This window comes from Ovis canadensis, chromosome 2, assembly GCF_042477335.2.
Source record: "Ovis canadensis isolate MfBH-ARS-UI-01 breed Bighorn chromosome 2, ARS-UI_OviCan_v2, whole genome shotgun sequence".
NCBI classification, from domain to species: domain Eukaryota; kingdom Metazoa; phylum Chordata; class Mammalia; order Artiodactyla; family Bovidae; genus Ovis; species Ovis canadensis.
The window spans coordinates 145,454,121-145,477,453 of record NC_091246.1 but is presented as its reverse complement, the minus strand read 5'-3'; the positions used below and the strand labels follow the sequence as shown (position 1 = coordinate 145,477,453).

Sequence of the window (23,333 nt, the reverse complement as noted above, 5' to 3'; positions counted from 1 at the left end):
ATTAATTAGGAGATGAAGTCGGCTCCCTTCCAAGACTCTCACCTTCAAATACCTTCTTCCTTTCTTTCGTCCCTACCCCCTAGCAAACCATCAACTTTGCATCTCCTTCTCTCTGAACCTCACTCAGGAATGTTTTCTGTGCATTATTATCTCAGCTAACTACTTGGCCAGACAAGGGTAAACATTTCTGCACTTTAACCAGAGTTTCAAGGGGAAGAATGTATTCCTCTAAAGAACTGGTGCTAATGGCAGACATCTCTGGCCAGGGTGAGAGACACTTTGGAGCCAAGAGACATTCCAGCCCTTCCAACCATATGCAAATGCCTTCCCCATCTCTCCAGGAACAACCTTTTTGGCTGCCAAGAGTCTCAATTCTCACTTGGTTGTTCATTACTTTCTTCTAGGACTTTGAATGAGGGAACTTAGTAGGAATTTTTCCATCAAGTAGGAAACAACAGACAACTTTCAATATCTGCACTGCCATCCCTAAAAGGAAGTTAAAATAGAACTCTCTCTGATAGTCAAAGGGTCTTTTGAATTAAAAGATGTGTAATTATAGAAAAGACATTCTTAGATAACGGAAGGGTAGCAGAGGAGAAAGTCAGCAAGCAGGAATCAGCCAGTACCTAAAGAGAACAGAGGGAAAACTGGGTTACAGTGAAAATGTACTCTTTCAGGGTAAGCTGCTTTGGACAGGCCCATGTGGCAGGAATCTATCCTCTGTTGTTTCCAGTTACTTGATGTCAAAACATGATATGGCCTCCATCAACAAGGAATGAATGCAAAAATAGCATAAAAATGTCCAAGAGTTGAGTTGCAAAGGTACCAGCTTCTGAAATGAGGTCACCTGATCATAATATAAGCCATTAAATGAGGCTTTGATGGACACAGAGACACTATCTTTCACTTGATCCTATCTACCCAGTGATAACACATAAGAATAAGCACTCGGGTCAAATCTTGGTTTCACCACTTACTAATTAGATGGCTATGGGCAAACTACCTACCCTATCTTTGTCTTGTTTCTTCTGTTTTATTTATTTATTTTTTTGCTGCAAGGCATATGGGACCTTAGTTCCCCACTCAGGGATCAAACCTGTACCCTTTGCATTGGAAGCACCAAGTCTTAACCAGGGAAGTCCCTGCCTTAGTTCTTTATCCACAGAATTCAAACTGTTATTAATAAAGAAGTGGGTAAAGTTACACCTGTAAACACTTAGGACTGTATCAGGCACATAGAAAACACTCAAAAATTTTAGCAATAATTATTTCAGGTCATTCTCCCAACTTCTTCACTCTCCTGGTTTCCTTCCTTCCTTGCTGGCCTCTCCTTGTTCCCTCATGCTTACTCCCATCCACCTTTCTGATTACTTTTCATCTCTATTTGCGTTGCTTTGGTAGTCTCATCCTATCTCATGACTTTAAATACCATCTGTATGCCAACAACTGACATGCATGTCACTGAGTCATTCCTCTGCCTCTGAACTACTCGGTCATGCTTGCATTACAAAGCCATCAAAAGAATGGGGTCTAGGGACTTCCCCGGTGGTCCAGTGGCTGAGACTCTGTGCTCCCAATGCAGGGTGCCTGGGTTCAATCCCTGGTTAGGGAACTGGATCCCACATGCCACAACAAAGACCAGGCATAGCCAAATAAATAACTTTTTTCGATTTAAAAAAAGGGTCTAAAGTGAGAAAGACTGCACCCAGGGACGAGCAGCCATGGGCAGTTTTCAGCAGTCTGGCCCTCTTCAACTGGGCCCATTTTTTCTTCATTCATCAGGAACAAGACCCATGAATGTCCTGACTTGACATGTGATGTTCTTTCCTCCCCAGTCCACGCCGCCTCCCCGACTTGGGAAACCACTCCCCTCTTCAGAGGGCCTTTTGTCTGATCAAGGCTGTTTTCACTGGGCCGTGGTCTCAGACAGATTTCTTTTGTGTTCTGTTTAAACACAGAGTGACAGTCCACTAACATAAAGTCTAAAAACTTTGGCTTATCTTTTTGTAAAAGCTACTGTATCAAATCTGTCCTTAAAATAGCAGAATGACCCATTCTGTATGTACAGGGGATTCTCACAGAGTAGCCAAGTGTCTGGGGTGGAAGTTAAAAAGGCCAATGCAGAATACGCTACAATCAAATGTGTTGGGAGTCATCAGCAGTTGGGGGGCAGTGAGGCGGAGGAAGGGGGAGAGTCAAATGGAAAGAAATAGCGTTGCTAAGCCACTTGTTTTGATAGAGACAGCAATTTTCTTTTTTCCTCCATCAGAACCTTGATGGGGCCTCCAAGAGCCTGGCGGAATTAACGGCTGGCAATACCAGGGACATAGTGATGAGCGGAGGCTGCCCTTCTTAGTTTTAGTACCCATGGTGGCATCTATCCATCATTCATTCAAGTTAGATTTATTTAGTTAGCCCAATTCTTGGTACTAGGAACAGGACAATGAATAAGAGACACAAAAATGTCTGCGGTCCTGGAATTTATATCTTAGAAAAGAGAAACAAAGTAAATAAACAACAACAACAAAAAAACAATGTCCATTACGTCAGAGGGTGATAAGTGCAGTGAAGAAAGAGCAAAGAATCTGAGAAATCAACACTAAGAAAGTGACCTATAAGCAATGACCTGTACAAGGTGAGGGGCAGGTCATGCACAGTCTGAGGCAAGAGTGTTCAAGAAGAGAGGAAACAAGTCCGAAGGCCTTAATGTGCTCACTATGTTGGGAATAAAGCAAGAATACCATTGTACCTAGACAGTGTATTAAAAAGCACAGACATTACTTTGCCGACAAAGGTCCATCTACCCAAAGCTATGGCTTTTCCAGTTGTCGTGTACAATGTGAGAGATGGATTATAAAGAAGGTTGTGTGCCAAAGAATTGATGCTTTCCAACTGTGGTGCTGGAAAAGACTCTTGAGAGTCCCTTGGACTGCAAGGATATCAAACCAGGCAGTCCTAAAGGAAATAACCCCTGAATACTCATTTGAAGGACTAATGCTAAAGCTGAAGCTCTAATACTTTGCCACTGGATGCAAAGAGCTGATTCATTAGAAAAGACCCTGATGCTGGGAAAGACTGAAGGCAGGAGAAGGGGACAACAGAGGACGAGATGGTTGGATGGCATCACCGACTCAACGTACACGAGTTTGGGCAACCTCCAGGAGATGGTGAAGGACAGGGAAGCCTGGCGTGCTTCAGTCCATGAGGTCGCCAAGAGCTGGACTCGACTGAGCAACTGAACAATAACCATTGCACTGTGAGCGGCAGGAGAGAAGGAGACAGTTCAGGGGATGTCCAAGCTAACAGTTAGGGTCCACCTGGACTCTGACTCTGTATGAGCTGGGGAGCAGTGGTAGCCAGGGAGATGCAGAGATGCACCACCGAGATTCCCCTGCAAGGAAGGGCCAGCTCTGCCTACACTCAACTCCTCCAAGGTCCACCTCAGTTGTATCAATAGAAAGGTACCTTGCTAGGGTAGGCCACATCCAGCAACTGAGGAAAGCCAGTTCAGCCGGACACAGAACATTCTTCTTGCCAGCTGCAGCTCCAGAACTCCCCACTGGGTCAATCAAGGCCTTACCCACCTCAGTTTCTTCCTCTGCCTGTTCCCGCTTCCTCCCTTTCCCTCCACAGACACTGATCCTCATTAACATCTCGCACTCCAAAGTCCATCTCAGCATCTGTTTCTGAAAAATCCACTTCATGCGTGACAGAAGCCTTTGGTGCTTTTGAGTAGAGGAGTGACAAGATCCAACCGGTTTTTAAAGGGGGCTGAGGGTTAACAGGAGGGGGACCGAAGAGCACCCGCTGATCAGTTAGGGAAAGCATTGCAATAATCCAGGTAATAGGTGATCATGACCCAGATCAACACAGCAGTGGTAAAGACCAGTTACCAGTTTCAAAACTGTTTGGATTCTACATATATTCTGATGATTGAAATGATGGGATTTTCTGATGGGTTGGATGTAAGGTATAAAAAGAAAGAGTCCAAAGTTTGGAGTCTAAGCAAAGATGGAGTAGTCACTTTCTAAGACGGGGAAATCAGTGGATAAAGCAGGTTTGGGGCATTAGTGGAGATCGGGAGTTCAGTTTTTGGATGTAAGTCTGAAATGACTCTTGTACAACCAGGTTATCAAATAAGCAGTTGGACATAACAGGACTAGAGTTTAGGGTAGGGCCTGGATTATCGTCCTAAATGTATAAGTTGTCAGCACACGAGACAGAATGAGCCCAAAGCAATGCAGATAGAGATGAAAAGTAATCAGAAAGGTGGATGGAAGGAAGTATGAGGGAACAAGGGGAGGCCAACAAGGAAGGAAGGAAGCCAGGAGAATGCAGTTTCTCGGAAGCCAAACTGTTTCATGGTGGAAGGCAGGATACACCGTGTGCAGTGTTGCTAGTTAGCTAAACAAGATGAGAGCTGAGAATGGGTCTTCGGATTTAACAGAATGGAAGTCACCAGTGACCCTGGCCAAAGAAACACCTTGGTCAAGGGTGGTGGGGAAAAAACACCTGACAGGCATGGATATGAGAAAAACTGAGCAAAATTACAGTGGATAAAGATAAATCTGCCACAGAATTTTGCCAAGGTACAGAGGAAAGAGGTGACAGCAAGAAGGGAATGTGGGGAAAATGAAAATTTGATGAGAGGAGACAAATGGTGAGAGGTGAGACAGAGTATGATCTAGAACGTGAGTGAACTGGCTGGACTACAGAGCATGGGGAGTTTGTCCCGAGGAACAGGAGGGAAGACAAAATATACAGGCTCCTGCTGCTGCTGCTGCTGCTGCTGCTAAGTCGCTTCAGTCGTGTCCGACTCTGTGCGACCCCGTAGACGGCAGCCCACCAGGCTCCCCCATCCCTGGGATTCTCCAGGCAAGAACATTGGAGTGGGTTGCCATTGCCTTCTCCAATGCATGAAAGTGAAAAGTGAAAGTGAAGTCACTCAGCCGTGTCCGACCCTCAGCGACCCCACAGACTGCAGCCTACCAGGCTCCTCCATCCATGGGATTTTCCAGGCAGGAATACTGGAGTGGGGTGCCATTGCCTTCTCCATATACAGGCTGAGGTGCAAATGATGATGGTTGAGTTATGAGAATTTGCGTCCTGCTGTTGATCGCTTCTGTTTTCATATCTATAAGAAGCAATGTTGTTTGAGCAGGTGGTGTTGGAGGCCTGAGAAAAGAGGATCAGACTGCTGAGGGTGGAGGCAAGGAAGTGATGCTAACGATGGGCCATATCAGCTAAGGAGGTAAATAACTGAAGGATTTGAGGGACAGTGAAGGGGTGGCAGGATCAATGGACTCTAAGTCCCAGTGGGATCAACAAAGAGTTGGGCAATAAGATTTTCTAATAACTCCCAATGCCATAATGGGATAGATGCCAGTGAGCTCTGCCAGGGGATGCTCTTGAGATGAATTCCCGACTTGGGTCAGCTCAAAGAACCTCAGATTCTTAACAGTGGGAGGAAGGACATCAAGGGTGTCCAAGGAAAAAGCAGAGAAAGCAAAGAATCCAATTAAGACACAAACAGTGGCTGCAGGGAGGGACTGTCATATTGGCCAGGAAAGGAGACGGCCAGAAATGGGGGCAGTACTTCATATCACCCTTGGATGTAAATGAGTAGTTTTCCTTGTTACCGTAGCTACCTTGTAACATCCCCATCCAAAAGAAAGAATAGATATAACTGGAGTACTCTTCACTGCTAGTGGAAGGAATTTGCCATGGCAAGTTAGTTTCAGTTTACAAAACTAAATATGAGACAGGTTACCCAGATCAGTTGTTTCCAAATCATCTGACTCTCAGAATTACTTAAAATACAGATTCCATACTCCTGATATAGTATGAGTTTTGGCCTAAGAATAGATATTTAAAGTTCCCCAGGTAATTTTTATGATATGCCAAGCTTAAGAATCTAGCTTATTTCCATCTAGGGACCCTAGAGATTATCACAGTCTATAAATTGTGATGAAGTAATACTTTTGAGAACACAGCTGAAATCTCAAAGTTGTCCCTAGATAGGATCAAGAAAATATGTAGCCCCATTTGCCCTAGCAGCTCTAATATAACAATATGGGAAGCCAGCCTGAAAACAAAGCTGAAACCTAGAGGGGAGTAGAGTCAAGAAGAACACAAAGAAAGAGAACTGGAGCCCTGAATGCACCTTACCTGAATCCCACTCTGCCTCAGAAGTTTTTGCTTACATGAGTCAATAAATACCCTTAATTGTTTAAGCCAACTGGAGGTGGGTTTTCTGTTTCTTAACAACAAAAAGTATCCTCCACAGCCTTCCCACATCAAAATCAAACCAGTGTGGAAGTGCACACTAGCATTTTCTCCTTCCCTTTAGTGACAGTAAAAGGTAGGTAAGATTGACATATTTCAGATATTTCCATCCCTAAATTCAATTTTCCTTAAGGATTTCCTTATCAAAATAAATGAGTTTCGATTTTTTACCTTTTACGAAGAAAATCTCCTTGTTAATGAGAATAACAATCAAAGAACTGGGCTCAAAATGACAAGCAAGTCTCTGACACCATAACACGGGATGTTTTTATATGAGAATCCAAGAAAGTCCAGCAGAACAGAAGTGTAGCCGTGGTCTTCTTCCTCTTTTGGGGGTTTCCTCGATACCCACTGGGCACTCAAAAGTAGATATGCTATTAATGTGAATCAGTGAGTAAAGGCTTATTTTCAAAGTTGCTGATCTTCATGAGGCTAACGATATATAAACTTGAAGGAGACCTCTAGTATTGCTTCCAAACTTGGAATCTCAAGATCTGGACAATAAACAAGCCATTGTATCCATAATAACAGTGACTTAACTTTTCAACACACAGAGTGGTAATTACATTTCCTTCTTTCATTCATTTCTCACTATTTCCAATAACACTGGGGGTCAAGGCATGACCTGAGGGCTAATGACCAAAAGCATAGAGATTTTAACATGAAACTTCACATTGTCTAATCTGTTGTATTCTTGGGGAGACTTTTAAATTTTCTGAAAACTGATGTTTCCAGTTTCTTAGTACATGATACCGAGATATTAGAAATAACACTTAAAGACCAGCAAAATAACCACTGGCATAGAGGGCAAATGTTTAGCATTTCTGAATTAACCCAGTGAAGTGTGAAAGATACCTGTTCCACTGTCTATAGAAGAAGTTCCCTAGGGTATATGCTAAGGATTCTTAGATGAGCACCAAAGTGCACTCTGTCTCCTTTGAAGCATCTTCATATGTCTCCAAACCCTTCTTCTCTCCTTTCTCTCTAGCTCTTTTTCACAGCTATTCTCTCCTTTCTCTTAGCTCTAGTGTCTGGAAAAGGGACATTTTAGGAATAAAAACAAATGAAGTAAGTTGGAAAAAGGACAAAGGCCTAGGACTTGCTGAAAAATGAAATCTTACAAAGGACTCAAGAGTTTCCATACTTTGATCTCTCAGATCATTTTCCAGAACATTCCAGTCCATCACAAAGTAAAGCTCCAAATAAGAACCCCTTTAGGCTACAAAACAACCTTCTAGTTGCCACATGATCACAAGAACACAACATCATGTAAGTGTCTTGCTTTAATATTTGCAAGACTTTTCCCTCTTCAATTATTGAGTTATCCCAGGATCCCCTACTCTTAAGAAATTTCAAGTCTGTCTTCATACACAAAATGGAAAACTGGTTTTCTCTGATAAGGTGTTCCAGATATCTGTTGTTTCTACAACTCCACATCTATTCACCATTCTCCTGAGGGCCTTACCTCATTTTCCCTCTGGGGTCTAGACTTCAGTCTGTGACTTCAGAGATCAAGCATGTGACTCAAGTCTAAGCCAGAGGCACATTTCATATCCCTGGATATAGTGACTGTTTCTCCAATGAGCTTATGACGTAAGAGGAGTCCCTGAAATGCAATTGAGACTTTTGCAGAGTATAATTAAAACAAAACTTTTTTTTTCCCATCGGACATAACATTAAAGGATGTGGCACCAGAGAAGAACACGCTAGAGAACACAGTCATCTCAGAACCAGGAGACAGAGAAACCAATCAACATGGAGTAGCCTGAGCGCCCAACTATACTGCTGCTGCTGCTAAGTCGTGTCCGACCCTGTGCGACCCCGCAGACGGCAGCCCACCAGGCTCCCCCATCCCTGGGATTCTCCAGGCAAGAACACTAGAGTGGGTTGCCATGTCCTTCTCCAATGCATGAAAGTGAAAAGTGAAAGTGAAGTCGCTCAGTCGTGTCCGACTCTTAGCAACCCCATGGACCCCAGCCTACCAGGCTCCTCCGTCCATGGAATTTTCCAGGCAAGAGTACTGGAGTGGGGTGCCATTGCCTTCTCCGGCCCAACTATACTAGGTTGAACCAAATTGCCAAATTTGACTGCTTCTGACCTAGGAAAACAACAATCCCATATGATTCAACCTAACAGCTCTATCTTTCAACTATATATTTCAATACTCCTTCCTTTTGGCTTCAAGCAGTTTAACTGAGTTTTCTGTCATTTACAAATATGAGAATTCAGACTAATGTGTAAAGTTGCTGTAGCCAATAAAGCACTGTGTCAAAGATGCACAAGAAAATCATTAAAGATCCCTTGTACTAAAAAGGGGGCGGGGGTTGATACCAAGATACAATATCTTCTCCGCAAGTTTTGAAAAAGTTAAATTCTTGAAAAGGGCACTCATGATAGATAGAAATACATGAGACCTCACAGTCTAAAAAGCATTTCACACTCTTTTCAGTTAACTGGCATAACTATCCTATGAGGTAAACATGTGCCCATTTTATAGATAAAACCAACCTAGAGCAGTTGAGTATGTTGTAATGAATCTCCCAGATAGAAAATGGCAGAGGCAACTTTCAAATTCAGATTCTCTAATCCCCAAATTTACACTTTTCCTACTTTGTCTCACAATGCTAAAATGGTCAAGAAATCAATTAGGGAACATTTGTACGGGCCCTTTATAAACATGGGAAACATCAAAGAAATATCTCTGACATTTCAAAACATCTACCAATCTGATCATTCTAAAAGCAGCCCAAAATACTGAGGCTGGAATGTGTCAAATCTAATATTGGTGAAATCCTAGCCAGAGTTATTAGGAACTAGAAAATGACTATCTCAGAATCTTAAACACAAAGTTGCCCCCCATTTTAACTGTGGAATCTAGACTCCTCTTTTCAGTTCTCATCATCCTTAACCTTTCTGTTTTATTGATACTGCTGTCTTACTAGCACACTGTAGATGCTTATTAATAAATGTTTGTGGATTGCCACAGTGTAATGATTTTTTTAATTTCTCAAGATCACTAAATTAATAGACTATAACTATTAATATCTGAGTTTTATCAGCTCTTCAGAAATATGCTCTGATGGTCCACAATTTTTAAAAAATGGATCCAGAGGCACAGACTTTGGGAGTTCTGGATCAAGCTAAAAACACATGGTTATATCAATCTATCATAAGATTCAGCTTAGGCTTGAGACAGGTAACCCACCCAACTAAAGATTCGCCCAAGATCATCTTTTCATCATACTTTGCCTCAACTGATAATTCAGGATCAACACAAAAGGAATCTAGAGATCTCAATGTGGGGACATTTAGAGGACATGCATCTAAAAGAGGTCTTGTAGAAGAATGAGGAGTCTCCGGTTCAGACCCTGGCTCTATCAATGCCCTTTAGGTAAGGCACTTAATCCCCACCCTTTCACTCCTTTCAGTCTCCCTCCAGGCTTTAGTTGCTGCTAAGTCGCTTCAGTCATGTCCGACTCTGTGCGACCCCATAGACAGCAGCCCACCAGGCTCCCCCGTCCCTGGGATTCTCCAGGCAAGAACACTGGAGTGGGTTGCCATTTCCTTCTCCACCAGGGTTTAGTTACTTAGCTATAAAATAGTGCCAAGCAGTCCAAATGATATATATCTAAAGGTTATAAAAGTTTATATTAAAATAGGGCAGGGACAGGAAGTTTAAGCAGAAGCCCCAAAGACTGGCAAGGAAGAACTTCACTAAGAGAAAGAAAAGCCAACTGCTGTGAAATAAAAGCAGCAACAGATAATAGAGACGTAATAGAACCAAAATGTTGCCTGTTTGCTACTGGCCACACAACACTTCTAAGCATATAAACTGTACCCAAAGATGTAATTGTCATAAAACCTGATCCTATTAAGGGCACAATCAAACTTCTATTGGATGAAAGAATATCATTGTCCTGAGAAACCATAACATTTTCTGAAAAACTTCAAATCACATCCTGGAATCTGGGAATTCTTCAGAGAAATGTTAGGTGGAAAACACTTAAAGATATTCTCATGTGCATTTTGAAATTAGAAATACGATCAGTAAGCAAGAAAAGGTATTGTGAATCAAAGTAATAAAAAGAGCTATTAGTTCATGATCATTGTCTACAATGCCTTACACCATGCTAAGGCACACTTACACTTATGTTCATAAAATGTCACAGAATAGATTCTCCCATTATCATACCAGTTTTACAGATAAGCAATCTGAGCCATGCAAAGTTAAAGGACTTCCCCAAGGTCACACAGCTAGAATGAGGTGAAGCCATTGCTTCAGGCCCTCCCGTATTTTTAAAAAAGCATTATGCAAAATAGAGGGCAGTGCATTATGCAAAATAGAGGGCAGTGCAAATAATTTCTAGCCACAGATATGCAACATTTTTTAAAAGACTAACTGCAAAACACTTTCCAGTTTCTAATGAGATTAAGTTTACAGGGTGATCTTACCTAAAATATTTTATGCTAAAATAATGGCATTTACAATGTCATCATACTTCTTCATCTAAGTCAAAAATTAATACAACAGGAATCTAGAAATGTTAAAGCCCCAGGTTGACAATATTCAGAGGACATGTATGTAAAAATGATCAATTGGGAAGACTAAGAGTGAGGATAGAAACATGCAAAGAGTTTCTGGAAATATCCAGTTATGAGCAGCAAGCAAATTCTACAGTGCTTGCAAAAAGTCCCTTGGCTTCTTTAGTAACTTCACACGTGGACAGTAACTAAGGGGGTATGACATTTCTAGTACAAAAGAGCCATATACTAGAACAGTTTAGTTAAAGCCTCTGGAATCAGAATCTCTGGCAATTGTCTCACAGTGATTTTCTAGCCATATGACCTTAGGGAAGTTAACTGGTCTATGCCTTCACTTCCCATCTGTAAAATAGAAACAGTAAGAGTGCTTACTTAAAAAGGGGCATGATAAAAGACTAAATTTCAACAAGCGTAAAATACTTAGAACAGGGCCTGCCACAGAAAAGTATATGATATATACTATACATATTATTATTCTGTGATTATTATTATAGAATGAAAGATGGATGGGTCTAAACTACCAAGAAGAGTAAGTACAGGTTATTTGATGACTAAGACATTAACACAGCGATGAAAACATCTGTTTGGGTTGTATGTGGACAACCCAGATGTATCCCAGTTTAATCCAGACAAGGTTTCCTTTTGCCAGGCACTGACAAGAACATAGTAAAACTTGTGGCTGTAATTAGGACAAACCCTCCACAATAATAATAAATTCTCTTTCTCTGTTACCAACCCTGAGAAAAGGTTTTCAACGTTATAATTATTAACGTTCTCTTCCTGCCTCCCCTCCTTTTCCAAAGATTTTTACACGACCAGTGAGGTTTGTTGGCGTTTCCAAACTTCTTCCCAGGAAGTCTGCAATGTGTACTGCTAGGAGTTGCTGTATAATTACTTAGTTGATTCCCTCTAAGGAGCTTACTCTAAGAATTGAGGAAAGAAAGCAGATTAACCATTTGAATACATGCCACTGGCCCATCCCCTCTCTCTGCCATAAATGGGGGCTTCTGCAGTCCCCACTCTTCAACCCTAATATGTGATCCAGGAAAATCAATGTATTGCTTTGGCTAATCCTACAACAATAGGGGCTTCATTTTCATTGTAGGGCAATTAAGTTGTCCGAGAAGGAAGAAGCGGGAGGAAGGGGTGGTGGGGGAGAGGGTGGTCTCCCGTCCCCACAGACAGATTAGTCCCCTTGGAGGCAGCAGCGTCCGCTCTGTCTGTCTGGTGGTCGGTCACACGCAGCTCTTCGCTGCTACCTAGCAACGCAAAGCCAGGGAGAGAGCTCGCTTGTTCCCCTGCCTCCTCGCCTCTCCCATTCATCCCTAGCTTCCTCTCTCTCTCTCCTTCTCCCCGACCCCAGCCCCCGATCTCTCTCTTTCCCCTCCTTCTCTCCCTTTTACTCTCTACTTGTCTTCTCTCCTCCTCCCGTCTTACTCTTTTTATTCTCTCCACTACTCCCTCCTCCTCTTCCCCTCGCCTCCGTTCCTGTGAAAAACTAAAACTCTCCCGACAACTTGAGAGAAGTTTACAGCGCTTCATCGCAGAAACTTTCTCCATTCGAGCCCTCAAAACTCTGGCCGCGCAGACGAGCCCCATTCATCAACACAAAAGCCTCCACTTCCCGGCTGGAAAGGGAAACCCTTCAAGAAAATGCTGCAGCGTATCAGCCGCTCTCTCGGCCAATCCCACCTCCCGGCCTTATCTCGGCTAGTGAATGATCTTTATCGAGATGCGGTCTCTTGGGGGTCACGGCGAGACCAAGTTTCGCTGCTGCGGAAAGGCGGGGTGCTCAAGCCCGAAGCCTGGGCGCGCGAAGGGATTCCCGGGCGGGGCGCTGCAGGTGGAAAACTGCGCACCGAGCAGCGCGGAGGACCGCTTGGCCCGGGAGAGAAGAAACCAGCGCGGGGAGCAGGCTGCGGACTCACAGGGAGAGCAGCAAAGGACCTTCCAGGAGGGTTGGGACAAACCTCCGTGGGAACAAAGGCGGGGTCCTTGTGGGGTGTGCTGTCACCGAAACCGCAGGGGCTGCTTTCTCAAGTTTGGGACAGCTCACTGCCGGGGCGGGCGAAGGAGGTGCGCTCCTGCTGGCCCCACGCAGGGCAACCTGAGTGCCCCACAGGGAGCTGTCCGGCCGCCTCCCGCTCCTGGCCTCTGCCGGCCGCAGCCCCCTCCGCTCGCCCGCGGACCCGACCCTGCCGCAGCCAGGGAAGTCCCGCACTCGGCGCGGAGCTCGGACCGGTGGACGCTTACCTCCGCCACTGGCCGGCGCCAGGCAGGCGGCGAAAGCCAGCAGCAGCGTGCTCGCTGCCGCCGCCGCCCAGCGCTCCATCCCAGCGACTGTCCGGGTCCCCGGCCTCGCCGTTCCTTCCCCGGGAGGTGGGCGCGCGTCGCACTCGGCACTGCAGCGCCTCCACTGGGGAGCGCTCTTTCAGGGCCGCACCTCTGCGGGCTTCTAGTGGCAGAAAGCCGAGACCCGCGCCCGAGGAATCGCGTTTTCTACCGGCGCCAGTCCCCACCCTCCAGACCATGCATAAAGCCCTTTAGACCCGCCCGCCCCGGAACTAGCCTGCGGGAATCCCGCGGGGCAGGCCCCCTGCCGCCCGGCCCGCCCCCTGCACTTTGCAGCTTCGAGAGGAGTCGGGACCCGAACACACGCGTGCACTCTCAAGCATGCACTCCTACAGACACAGCCGCGCGCGCACACGCACCCGCTCACACGCACACTTCCCAGGTACACACTCTCATTCATACGCGCACACACGCTCATCACCGTCACACACTTACACTGACACAATCACACGCGGGCAGGATTGGTCTCCTCACAGAAGTAGGCTAGGCGGTCCACAAGGATGTCGGCCACCTATACAGGTTTTGAAAAGGGAAAATAAGGGAAGGAGGAGGAGGGAAGGGGAAAGAGGAATGGAGAGCTTGCTCGATCGAGACTTGTGGCTATTTTATTCTCTAGTCTGCAATCCTCAAGCTCCCTCAGACACCCGGGTTTCCCCTGTAGAGCTGGGCGCTGAGATGGCGTGCGCTATGTTTTCACGAATTACGGAGGGAGTTAGATCAATGTTGGGGTGATGGGGGCGCGTCGGATCCTTGTTGAGATTTTCTTACGCACCACGTCTACAGGTGTTACGGCCAGGTCGTGCTTCTTACAAATCTGATCATTTTGAAGCAAAACTGAAAGAATGAACGTCTTCTAGACGGTGCAGGTGCCCTTTCATGTGAGGGAGAAACTAAAGGGGTTCAGAGAATCCCGCCACTCCTTTCTTTGGGGGCAGCGTTAGCCAGGCTGGCGGGGCCTGGAGGAGGGAGCCCCAAAGAGCACTGTGAGAGAAACTTGAGCATCGTCCTCAGCCGATACGTGGCTCCAGTGCCCACAGAAAGAAGGAGGGTCCGTGCAACCTCTTTCCTGGCCACGTGGAGCCCTATGTGAGGAGGAACCGTTTCTAGGCCAAGGGTCACCCCGGAATTTCCTTACCCCGGAGCCAGGCCCTGGTCCTGGAGCCCTTTCAGTCAGGAGCCCTTCTCTCAGAGGAGACATGGCCGTGAAGACGACAGCCCAGCACCCACGTAGTCCCCGACCCAGATACTGCCACCCCTTCTCCCCGAGCCTGGATCTTGAGAGACTCTGTGGAACTCTACTGACCCCAAACAGTCCAGGACTTAGTGGCTGGTGAAGCTTTGAGCGGAAGGGGAAGGGGAAATAGATATTACTTTTGAAAGACAAGATGAGAGAAATAGACCCAGATAGAGAAAACTTTGACTTAAAAAAGAGTAAGGTGCGAGCAGGGGCGGGAGAGATCTAGCAGCTTTCTTCTCAAGAACTGGGAATCCAGAGTTCTCGGCTCCGACCGAAGTCACTGGGACGCTATTTGCCTCCCTGCGCAGCCTCTGGCGCTGGGCGGCGCCGCGGAGGAGGCAGGATTGGGGACCCGAAGGGCATGGGGGGCTGGGAAGTCAGGGGGACGAGGCGAGCGGGAGGAGGGAGGCGGCGAGGGGGCGAGAAGCTGCATTTTAGTCTCGGTGGGTGATTTATGCCGGTTCCGGGCGGCCGGGGCGATGGTACGAGACCGCGCCGGGGTCAGAGCACTCCGACGCCCGCCGGGGCCGCCCTGCATAGTCAATGAGCGTCCCCGCACTACAATTACAAAGAGCCGCTGCGGGCGCTGGGGAGGCGCGCGCCCCAGGCGGTGCGCGGGTGGGGGCTCCCGGGGCGCCGGAGGGGCTGCGTCCAGCCCGCGGCGCGCGTGGGGTGCTGGAGGTGCGGGAGAGGGAGCGCAGGCGCGATCGGGGGCGAGGGGGCGGGCGTGGGGGCGGTGTTTGTGTCCTTTCTCTGTGTAGCAGCGCGGGCTCCAAACATTCCTTTCTGCACTGAAGGGTTTCCCTCATTGTTGTTGTCTTTGTGCTGCAGTGTTGCCAACTTACTGGAATTCCTGACGTGGTTGCACAGCAGGGCTCAGGCTGACCGTACGAACCAGCTGCGTTTGTGTATAGGGCCGACCCCGCCGTTAATCCCAGAAAAACGCCAGAGAAGAGGGGAAGAATGGAGGGAGGACTGGAGGGAGGGGAGCAGATGAAGAGGTGGGGATAAAGGATGAGGGACCAATAATGAAACACAGCCTATCAATCCCAACACTGTATGTAAACTCGCACATCTACACTCTTTCCCACTAGAAAACCCCAATTTTTCAGTGCAATACCAAACTCATGCCACTTAAAACCAGACATCTTTTTACAGCCTGCACCGTGCGCCAGTTTTTATCTCGGTATCTATACCTGAGAATGCCTGTTGTTAGATTTGGGGGATTAAAACTAAGGACTAGCATCCGGGAAAGCGCAGGCTAGCTCAGTTTTGATTTACGGCAGCACTGTTTCATAGAACACAAGTTTCTATATAATGCAAAATTTCTTTATGTTCCACATCTCTACATCTGTACAAAGAGGACTTTACAGTGCCCGTTAACCAAAAGAGAGGAAAGTGCTGAAAAGTGAGATTTATTCTACTAAATTTGTATTCATTGATTTCCTAAGTATATTTTTGACTTTATTTTTTATGCATCTCAGTGCCAAACTACTAGAAATATTTTCAAAGCATTTGTTACTATTCTGACTTAACTTCTGCTTCCTGTAGTGGACAGGGAGTGGAAAAACTTCTTGAGTACAGTCCAACTCCAGCTTGCTAATAATCTAACCCAGATTTGCCTCTTGGTGCCACAGAGCTAACTGTTCACTGGACAGTTCCAATCCAATGTCCATAAGAGTTCAAACTTAGCATGATGGAGCCTGAACTATAAACCTTTAGTGTTTCTTATCTCAGTAAAGGGCACCACCATCCACCCCACAGGCCAAGGCTAAAATTGTCATTTTTAAAAAATATTTATTTTTATTTTGCTGTGATAGGTCTTAATTGCACCATGTGGGATCTTTTTAGTTGTGGCTTCTGAGATCTAGTTCCTCCAACCAGGGATCAAACTTGGGCCCCCTGCTTTGGGAGCTTGCAGTGCTAGCCACTGGACCACCAGGGAAGTCCGAGAAATTGTTCTTTTTGACCCCTTTCTCTTCTGTACTCCATATACAAGTTCCTCAATCCAATCACTTCTTCTCAAATCAATCATTTTTCTCAATCTCGTTGCCAATAGCACAACTCTCTCACCTGAATTGTGGCTAGATCCTTATAATGGAGTCCTTGCTATCAGTCTGCCCTGTCACATCTATTTTCCATTCCACAGATGGGAATGGAAGCAGATGATCAGAGTGATACTTCCACCAGACTAGTGCTTTCAGACAAAGGTAATTAACTATTAGAGGGTTATGAAATCAACGTAGTACAGACAAGAATTATTTTCAAATAAAACAGAGCAGAATAGAAATTAAAATAACTTTCATATGGAGAGGATATGTGTTGTTTCACAAAACTCTTGTGAAATAGACATTCCACAATGTAAAATATATTTCTTGTTATGCATCTCAGTCAAAAAAGTTTGAAGTATCTCTCCATAAACTACTTATTAATTAGAGTAATAGTAACAAGTTTAGAACCTGGCAGGTGTTTTAACGTGTATGTGTTGTGTGTTAGTCACTCAGTCATGTCCAACTCTTTGTGAACCCATGGACTATAGCCCACCAGGCTCCTTTGTTCATGGGATTCTCCAGGCAGACTACTGGAGTGGATTGCCATTCCTTTCTCCAGGGGCTCTTCCTGACTCAGGAATGGAACCCTGGTTGCCTACATTGTAGGCAGATTCTTTACCATCTAAGCTACCATTACTTAGGTATGTTAAGGTCAACAGATCAGGAGAGAGCCATTGAAAAGACAGTTTATTATACTCACAGATCCCAGAAGAGGGAATACAGGTCAGGACATTGGAACCCATCCAGGCAACCGCCAAAGTCATCACTCCAAGAGCAAAAGGAGGGAACTGGGGGCAAGCACCTTTACTGTTTCCATGGGAAGGAACAGGGAATAGACAGGCCAGGTAAGCAGGTTTAGGATAGTATAGTTAGTATTTGAACATAATGTCCTTGTATTTGAACATAACACCATCCCCCACCCCCAACTCTGGAGGAGGCAGGAGATCAAGGCAAGGTGACTCACTATATTATTAGGACAAGGTATATCCAGCAAATGCAGGCAAGGACAGATGCATCAAGATTACAGAAGCTAGACATAGGGTAAACAAAGCAGATACCACAGGGTATACCTACACAAATGCACAACACAGTCATGAGAAAGCATCAGAAAAATCCAAACAGGCACATACTGTAAGCTGAGGGGATTTTTAGAGATAAGACAATTAAGTGCAATGCACAGGCTTGGGTTGGACTTGGACGAGCAGGGGAAATAGCTCCAAAGGACATTATTGGGAAAATCAGAGGCATTTTAACGTGGGCTATAGATTGAATAATAATATCCTATAATGTCTCATATTGGTTGTAAAAGATAATGTCCTTGTTTATAGGGAACATATCCTAAAATATTTAAGGGTTCAGGAATGGAAATTCCTTGTGGTCCAATGTTTCAGACTCTGCACCTTCCCTGCTGGGGCTGGGATTCAATCCCTGGTCTGGGAAGTAAGATCCCACCTGAGAGACCCAGACAAAATATAAATACATCCAGAAACATAATTTCAAAATTTATAAATTAGGAAGAGAGAAAGTGAGCACATGGGCAAAGGGCAATGTCTCTTGCACTACTGCAACATTTCTGTGAGCTTAAAATTATATTCAAATGATTTTTTATCAAGTTTTAAAAACTTTGCATCAAGTCAGAAATTCCACAAGGACAATTCCTCTCTTGTCTCCCAGGATTTGCTCCTACTATTCCCTCTGTCTAAAGTATTATTCTCCTACCAATCCTTCCCTTCATCTGGTTAGGTCTTACTCGACTTTCTCAAATTTCCAGTCTCATCTGAAATCTCTCTTCTTCCAGGAAGCCTTCCCTAACTACCCCTACTGCCTTAGGAGACTCTTCAATACCCCCTCATAGCTCTCTTGATTTCCCCAGCCCAGCTCTTTGACACAACACTTGTTGTATTCCCTTAGCCTCCTCAAATTTTTTCACTCTGATGCCAGAGTAATTTTTTGCAGTCATCCAGACCATATCAGCTTCCACTGTGGCTCAGCTGGTAAAGAATCTGCCTCCAGTGCAGGAGACCTAGGTTCGATCCCTGGGTTAGGAAGATCCCCTGGAGAAGGAAAAGGCTACCCACTCCAGTATTCTGGCCTAGAGAATTCCACGGACTGTATAGTCCAGGGCATCGCAAAGAACTGGACACGACTGAGCGACTTCCACAAGACTGTATCAATCACTTGGTCTTAACACTTCAATAGTTTCCCCATTCTCACTGGAATAAAATTCAAAGATTTTTGCATTGCTACAAGCTCTTGAATGATCTGGCCACTGGCTATCTCGTGACCCTCATGTGACAATCTGTCCATAGCCACATTGGCTTCCACCTGGTTTCGCAAACACACTGTCTGCTTTCCCACCCTTGAGGGTGAGAATAAGGTGCCTGAGGGGGATAAGGCAGAGTTTCACGGGGCTATCTAAATTCCTGACAGCACTCCAGGTCTAGTTCCTAACCTAGATTACCCTTAAAATCATCCTCCTTTTCCCTGAGGAAGCTTGAATGGATTTCTGCCCTCTGTAAAACAGAGCCAGACCAAAACCATACAAAAGTGCCAAAAAGACACCACAGGTATCTCACCAATCAAGCAGTTCCAGTATGCTTCTGATGTAATAATAACTGCCGCTCACAAAGAAAAGACATCGTTCATTTGTTTTTTCCAACTTTTTATTTGCCAGTCTCAGAACTGCATCCTGAGCCATGAGCCATAAGCAGTCCTGAGCCAACACTTTTCCTTGTGGGTAACCAGGCCTGGAAAAGCCACAGCAAGACCTACAAGGACAACTAAGGCAGCAGCCATGTCTTCTAAACCAAAAACAGAGATACCAGGTATAATATGACAAGGCAATCCTCTTTCTTTGAAAATACAGTCATAGGGAACATCTTGGCAGAAGTTTAAAGAAACAGTTGAGAATCTAATGAGTCTCACTGATTGAAAAAAAAAATTCAATAGAATTAGGATTTGCCTGAAAAATTTAGGATTTAAAGACAGGATGGCCAGAAGCCCTGATAATCAGGTGGGCCTAAGGCAGGCATACATGTTCAGATGGTGATGGTACCACAAGCGCCAGTCAAGAGTATGTGCAGAGGTACTTGATAGTGCATCGTGAGGAGGGCTAGAAATACAGTAGCAGGGTCAACTTGGTTAGCCTCCCACTTTCAAATTCCTCTCTCTCAGGAGCAATTTCCATAGAAAAAGGTCAGTGAAAACAGCTGCCTGGATAATGACTCTTGAGAGCCCAGTTCAGTTCAGTTCAGTCGCTCAGTCGTGTGTCCGACTCTTTGCAACCCCATGAATCGCAGCACGCCAGGCCTCCCCGGCCATCACCAACTCCCGAAGTTCACTCAGATTCACGTCCATCGAGTCCGTGATGCTATCCAGCCATCTCATCCTCGGTCGTCCTCTTCTCCTCCTGTCCCCAATCCCTCCCAGCATCAATGTCTTTTCCAATGAGTCAACTCTTTGCATGAGGGGGCCAAAGTACTAGAGTTTCAGCTTCAACATCAGTCCTTCCAAAGAACACCCAGGACTGATCTCCTTCAGAATGGACTGGCTGGATCTCCTTGCAGTCCAAGGGACTCTCAAGAGTCTTCTCCAACACCACAGTTCAAAAGCATCAATTCTTCAGCGCTCAGCCTTCTTCACAGTCCAACTTTCACATCCATACATGACCACAGGAAAAACCATAGCCTTGACTAGATGGACCTTAGTCAGCAAAGTAATGTCTCTGCTTTTGAATATACCCAAGACCAATACAATTCCCAAGGTGCATCTCTAATCTCAGGGGTTATGAAAGGGCTGGAGGGCCACAGAGAGGTCTGTGATAAGGAGTACTACATACATGAAGAAAGAGCCTATATAAAGTCAGCATCCATGCATCATGCTTCAGGTGAAATCAAGTAGGACAACTATCTCAGTATCACCATTAGACATAATTCCAGTCTTCCACAAACAACTTTGCTTGGAGACCTGCTTCAGAATTCAGCCAGGTTCCCTATTAAGGGACTCTTGAGAGTCCCTTGGATTACAAGGAGATCAAACCAGTCACACCTAAAGGAAATCAACCCTGAATATCTATTGGAATGTCTGAGACTGAAGCTGAAGCTCCAGTAATTTGTTCACCTGATGCAAAGAGCCAACTCATTGGAAAAGAGATGGTAGATGGCATCACCGACTTGATGGACATGAGTTTGAGCAAGCTCCAGGATATAGTGAAGGTCAGGAAGCCTGGCATGCAACAGTCCATAGGGTCACAGAGTTGGACATGACAGCAACTGAACTGAACTGAAGACAATCCAACTCCTTTATAGCCTGTTGTTGTTCAGTTGCCCAGTCATGTCCAACTCTTTGCAACCCCATGGACTGCAGCACACCAGGCTTCCCTGTCCTTCACTATCTGCTGGAGCTTGCTCAGACTTCATATTCATCAAGCTGGAAATGCCATTCAACCATCTCATCCTGTGTCGTTCCCTTTTCCTCCTGCCTTCAGTCTTTCCCAACATCAGCGTCTTTTCCAATGAGTCAGTTCTTCACATCAGGTATCCAAAGCTTTGTCTTAGTCAACACCAAATTCTCAGAACTTGACTTGGGATCTGATACATGGCAAGCCAATCAATAAATGTATGCAGATTAAATAAGTGAACAAATGAAATAAAACAGTATAAGATGCAACTTACTCTGAAGAGATCTTGAGATCTTGCATGCTATTAAAAGCATCCTCAAGGTATATCAGAGTTTTAACCTCTCTAGCTATCCTTGCCTTGAAGGCCTACAATTAAAGTTGCAATCTGAGTTATAAAATGAGCATTATTTCTCTAATGTCCCAGGGGGGTGTGTGCTTAGTTACTCAGTCATGTCCAGCTCTTTGCAGACCCACAGACTAATCCACCAGACTCCTCTGTCCATGGAATTTTCCAGGCAAGAATACTGCAGTGGGTTGTCATTTCTCACTCCAAAGGATCTTCCTGACCCAAGGATCAAACCAGCATCTCTGGCATCTCCTAAATTAGCAGGTGGATTCTTTACCACTAGTGACACCTGAGAAGTTGGCAATATTTGCAAACCTTTTTGGTTGCTGTGGCTTCCCTGCTGACTCAGATGGCAAAGAATCTACCTGGCATTGTGGGAGACGTGGGTTCAATCCCTGGGTCAGGAAGATCCCCTGGAGAAGGGAATGGCAACCCGCTCCAGTATTCTTGTCTGGAGAATTCCATGGACAGAGGAGCCTGGAGGGCTACAGTCCATGGGGTCACAAAGAGTTGGACATGATTGAGCAACTGATAATTTCACTTTCTTTCACTTAGTTGCTGTAACTGGAAGTTGTACTGTCATCTAGTGGGTAGAAACGAGGGATGTTGCTCAACATCCTACAAGGAACAGGACAAACCTTTCCTTCCACCTTATCCTCTCTCCCATCTCATAACAAAGAATCATCTGCTCTCAAATTTCACTAGTTCAAGGATGAGAAACTGAAAGTGCAATCAAAAGGTCTGTAGCAACTAAAGCTTGAAGATAGAATTCAGGCCTTTAGATCAAGAACAGAATCAAAAATTCATCTAAAACCTACTTCTGCTAGTATCATCTTCTTAGTAACTGGACAATGCCATAGGCAAAGGACTATAAGAATTCAGTCAAGAGAAACAGACATTAAGATGGGGCATGCTAAGAAGTATTTCAAAGTGCAGAATATGCATCTCAGTTCTTATGCTTCAGCAATGTTTAAGTAGATGCAAACTGAACGAGGAAAGTACTTAATTTCTCTCTTCTCTCCAGTTGACCAACTGCTATTTTCTCCTCAAGCCTCAGCTCAAATATTTTCTCTTTTGTGAGAAAATCACCTCTTTCTTTCCCAGAGCTTCTCTTTCTTTCCTGTAATCCTATTCCATCAGACACTCACCTTCATTAACATTTTCACTTCGTAGGTCTTTGATTACGGTCATAACTCCTCCAATAAATTTTGTATTTCTCAAAGTCTTTTTAAAATAAACTTTTTAATTGTAGAATAGATTTACATAAAAATTGCAAAGATAGTACAGAGAGCTCCCATACATCCTACAACCATTTTAGCGTATTATAAAACGCATATTTGTATTATAATATGCATATTAGCGTATTTGTCTAATTTTTTTATTATAAACAACTTAGATTAGTACGGTGCATTTGTAACAATCAATGAGCCATTATTGATATTGATTTAGGAACTAAAGTCCATACTTTTTTGGATTTTCTTTTACCTAATGCCCTCTTTCTATTCCAGGATCCCATCCAGGGTTACATTATACTTAGTCATCATGTCTCCTTAAACACTCATTGGCTGGGACAGTTTTTCAGACGTTATTTTTGGTTTGGGTGACTTTGACAGCTCTGAAGAGTACTAGTCAGAGGCTTTGTACAATGCCCCTCAACTAAGATTTGTCTAATTTTTTTTTTCATTATTTGACTAGGGTTTCGTGGGGGCAAGATGACAGAGGTAAACAGCCATAATCCTCACACCATATCAACAGTACGTACTGTCAACATGACTTATGCTGATGTTAATTTTGACCATCTGGCTGAAGTCATTTTTGTCACGTTGTTACATAGCAATTGCTCCTTTCCCTGATTTTCATCCTGTCCTCTTTAGAAGGAAGTATTTATGCACATCCCACACTCCACTTCTTTAAGGGCAAAGTAAGGGAATTCTTCATGAATGCATTTATCTGTTTGTCCCTAATTATGTACTTTTTTGTTTTTTAAATTTTTTTAACACCAAAGCCATTTTGTATTGGGGTAAAGCCAACCTAACTATTTCTTTATATAATTATTTATTTATATCACTATGGAATTATGGATATTTATTGTATAGTTTGGATCATAATCCAATACTGTAT

At 44.6% G+C, this 23,333-nt stretch overlaps 1 protein-coding gene across 1 annotated transcript in view; it reads right to left on the bottom strand.

Annotated features, from left to right (window-relative positions):
- LRP2 (LDL receptor related protein 2) overlaps positions 1-13,378 on the bottom strand; it is a 182,435-nt gene extending 169,057 nt beyond the window's left edge. Inside the window, exon 1 of the mRNA XM_069577240.1 lies at positions 13,081-13,378. Within this exon, the coding sequence (XP_069433341.1) occupies positions 13,081-13,159 (79 nt within the window). The 5' untranslated portion in view covers positions 13,160-13,378. The remainder of the gene's footprint in view (positions 1-13,080) is intronic.
- Positions 13,379-23,333: the final 9,955 nt, after the last annotated feature.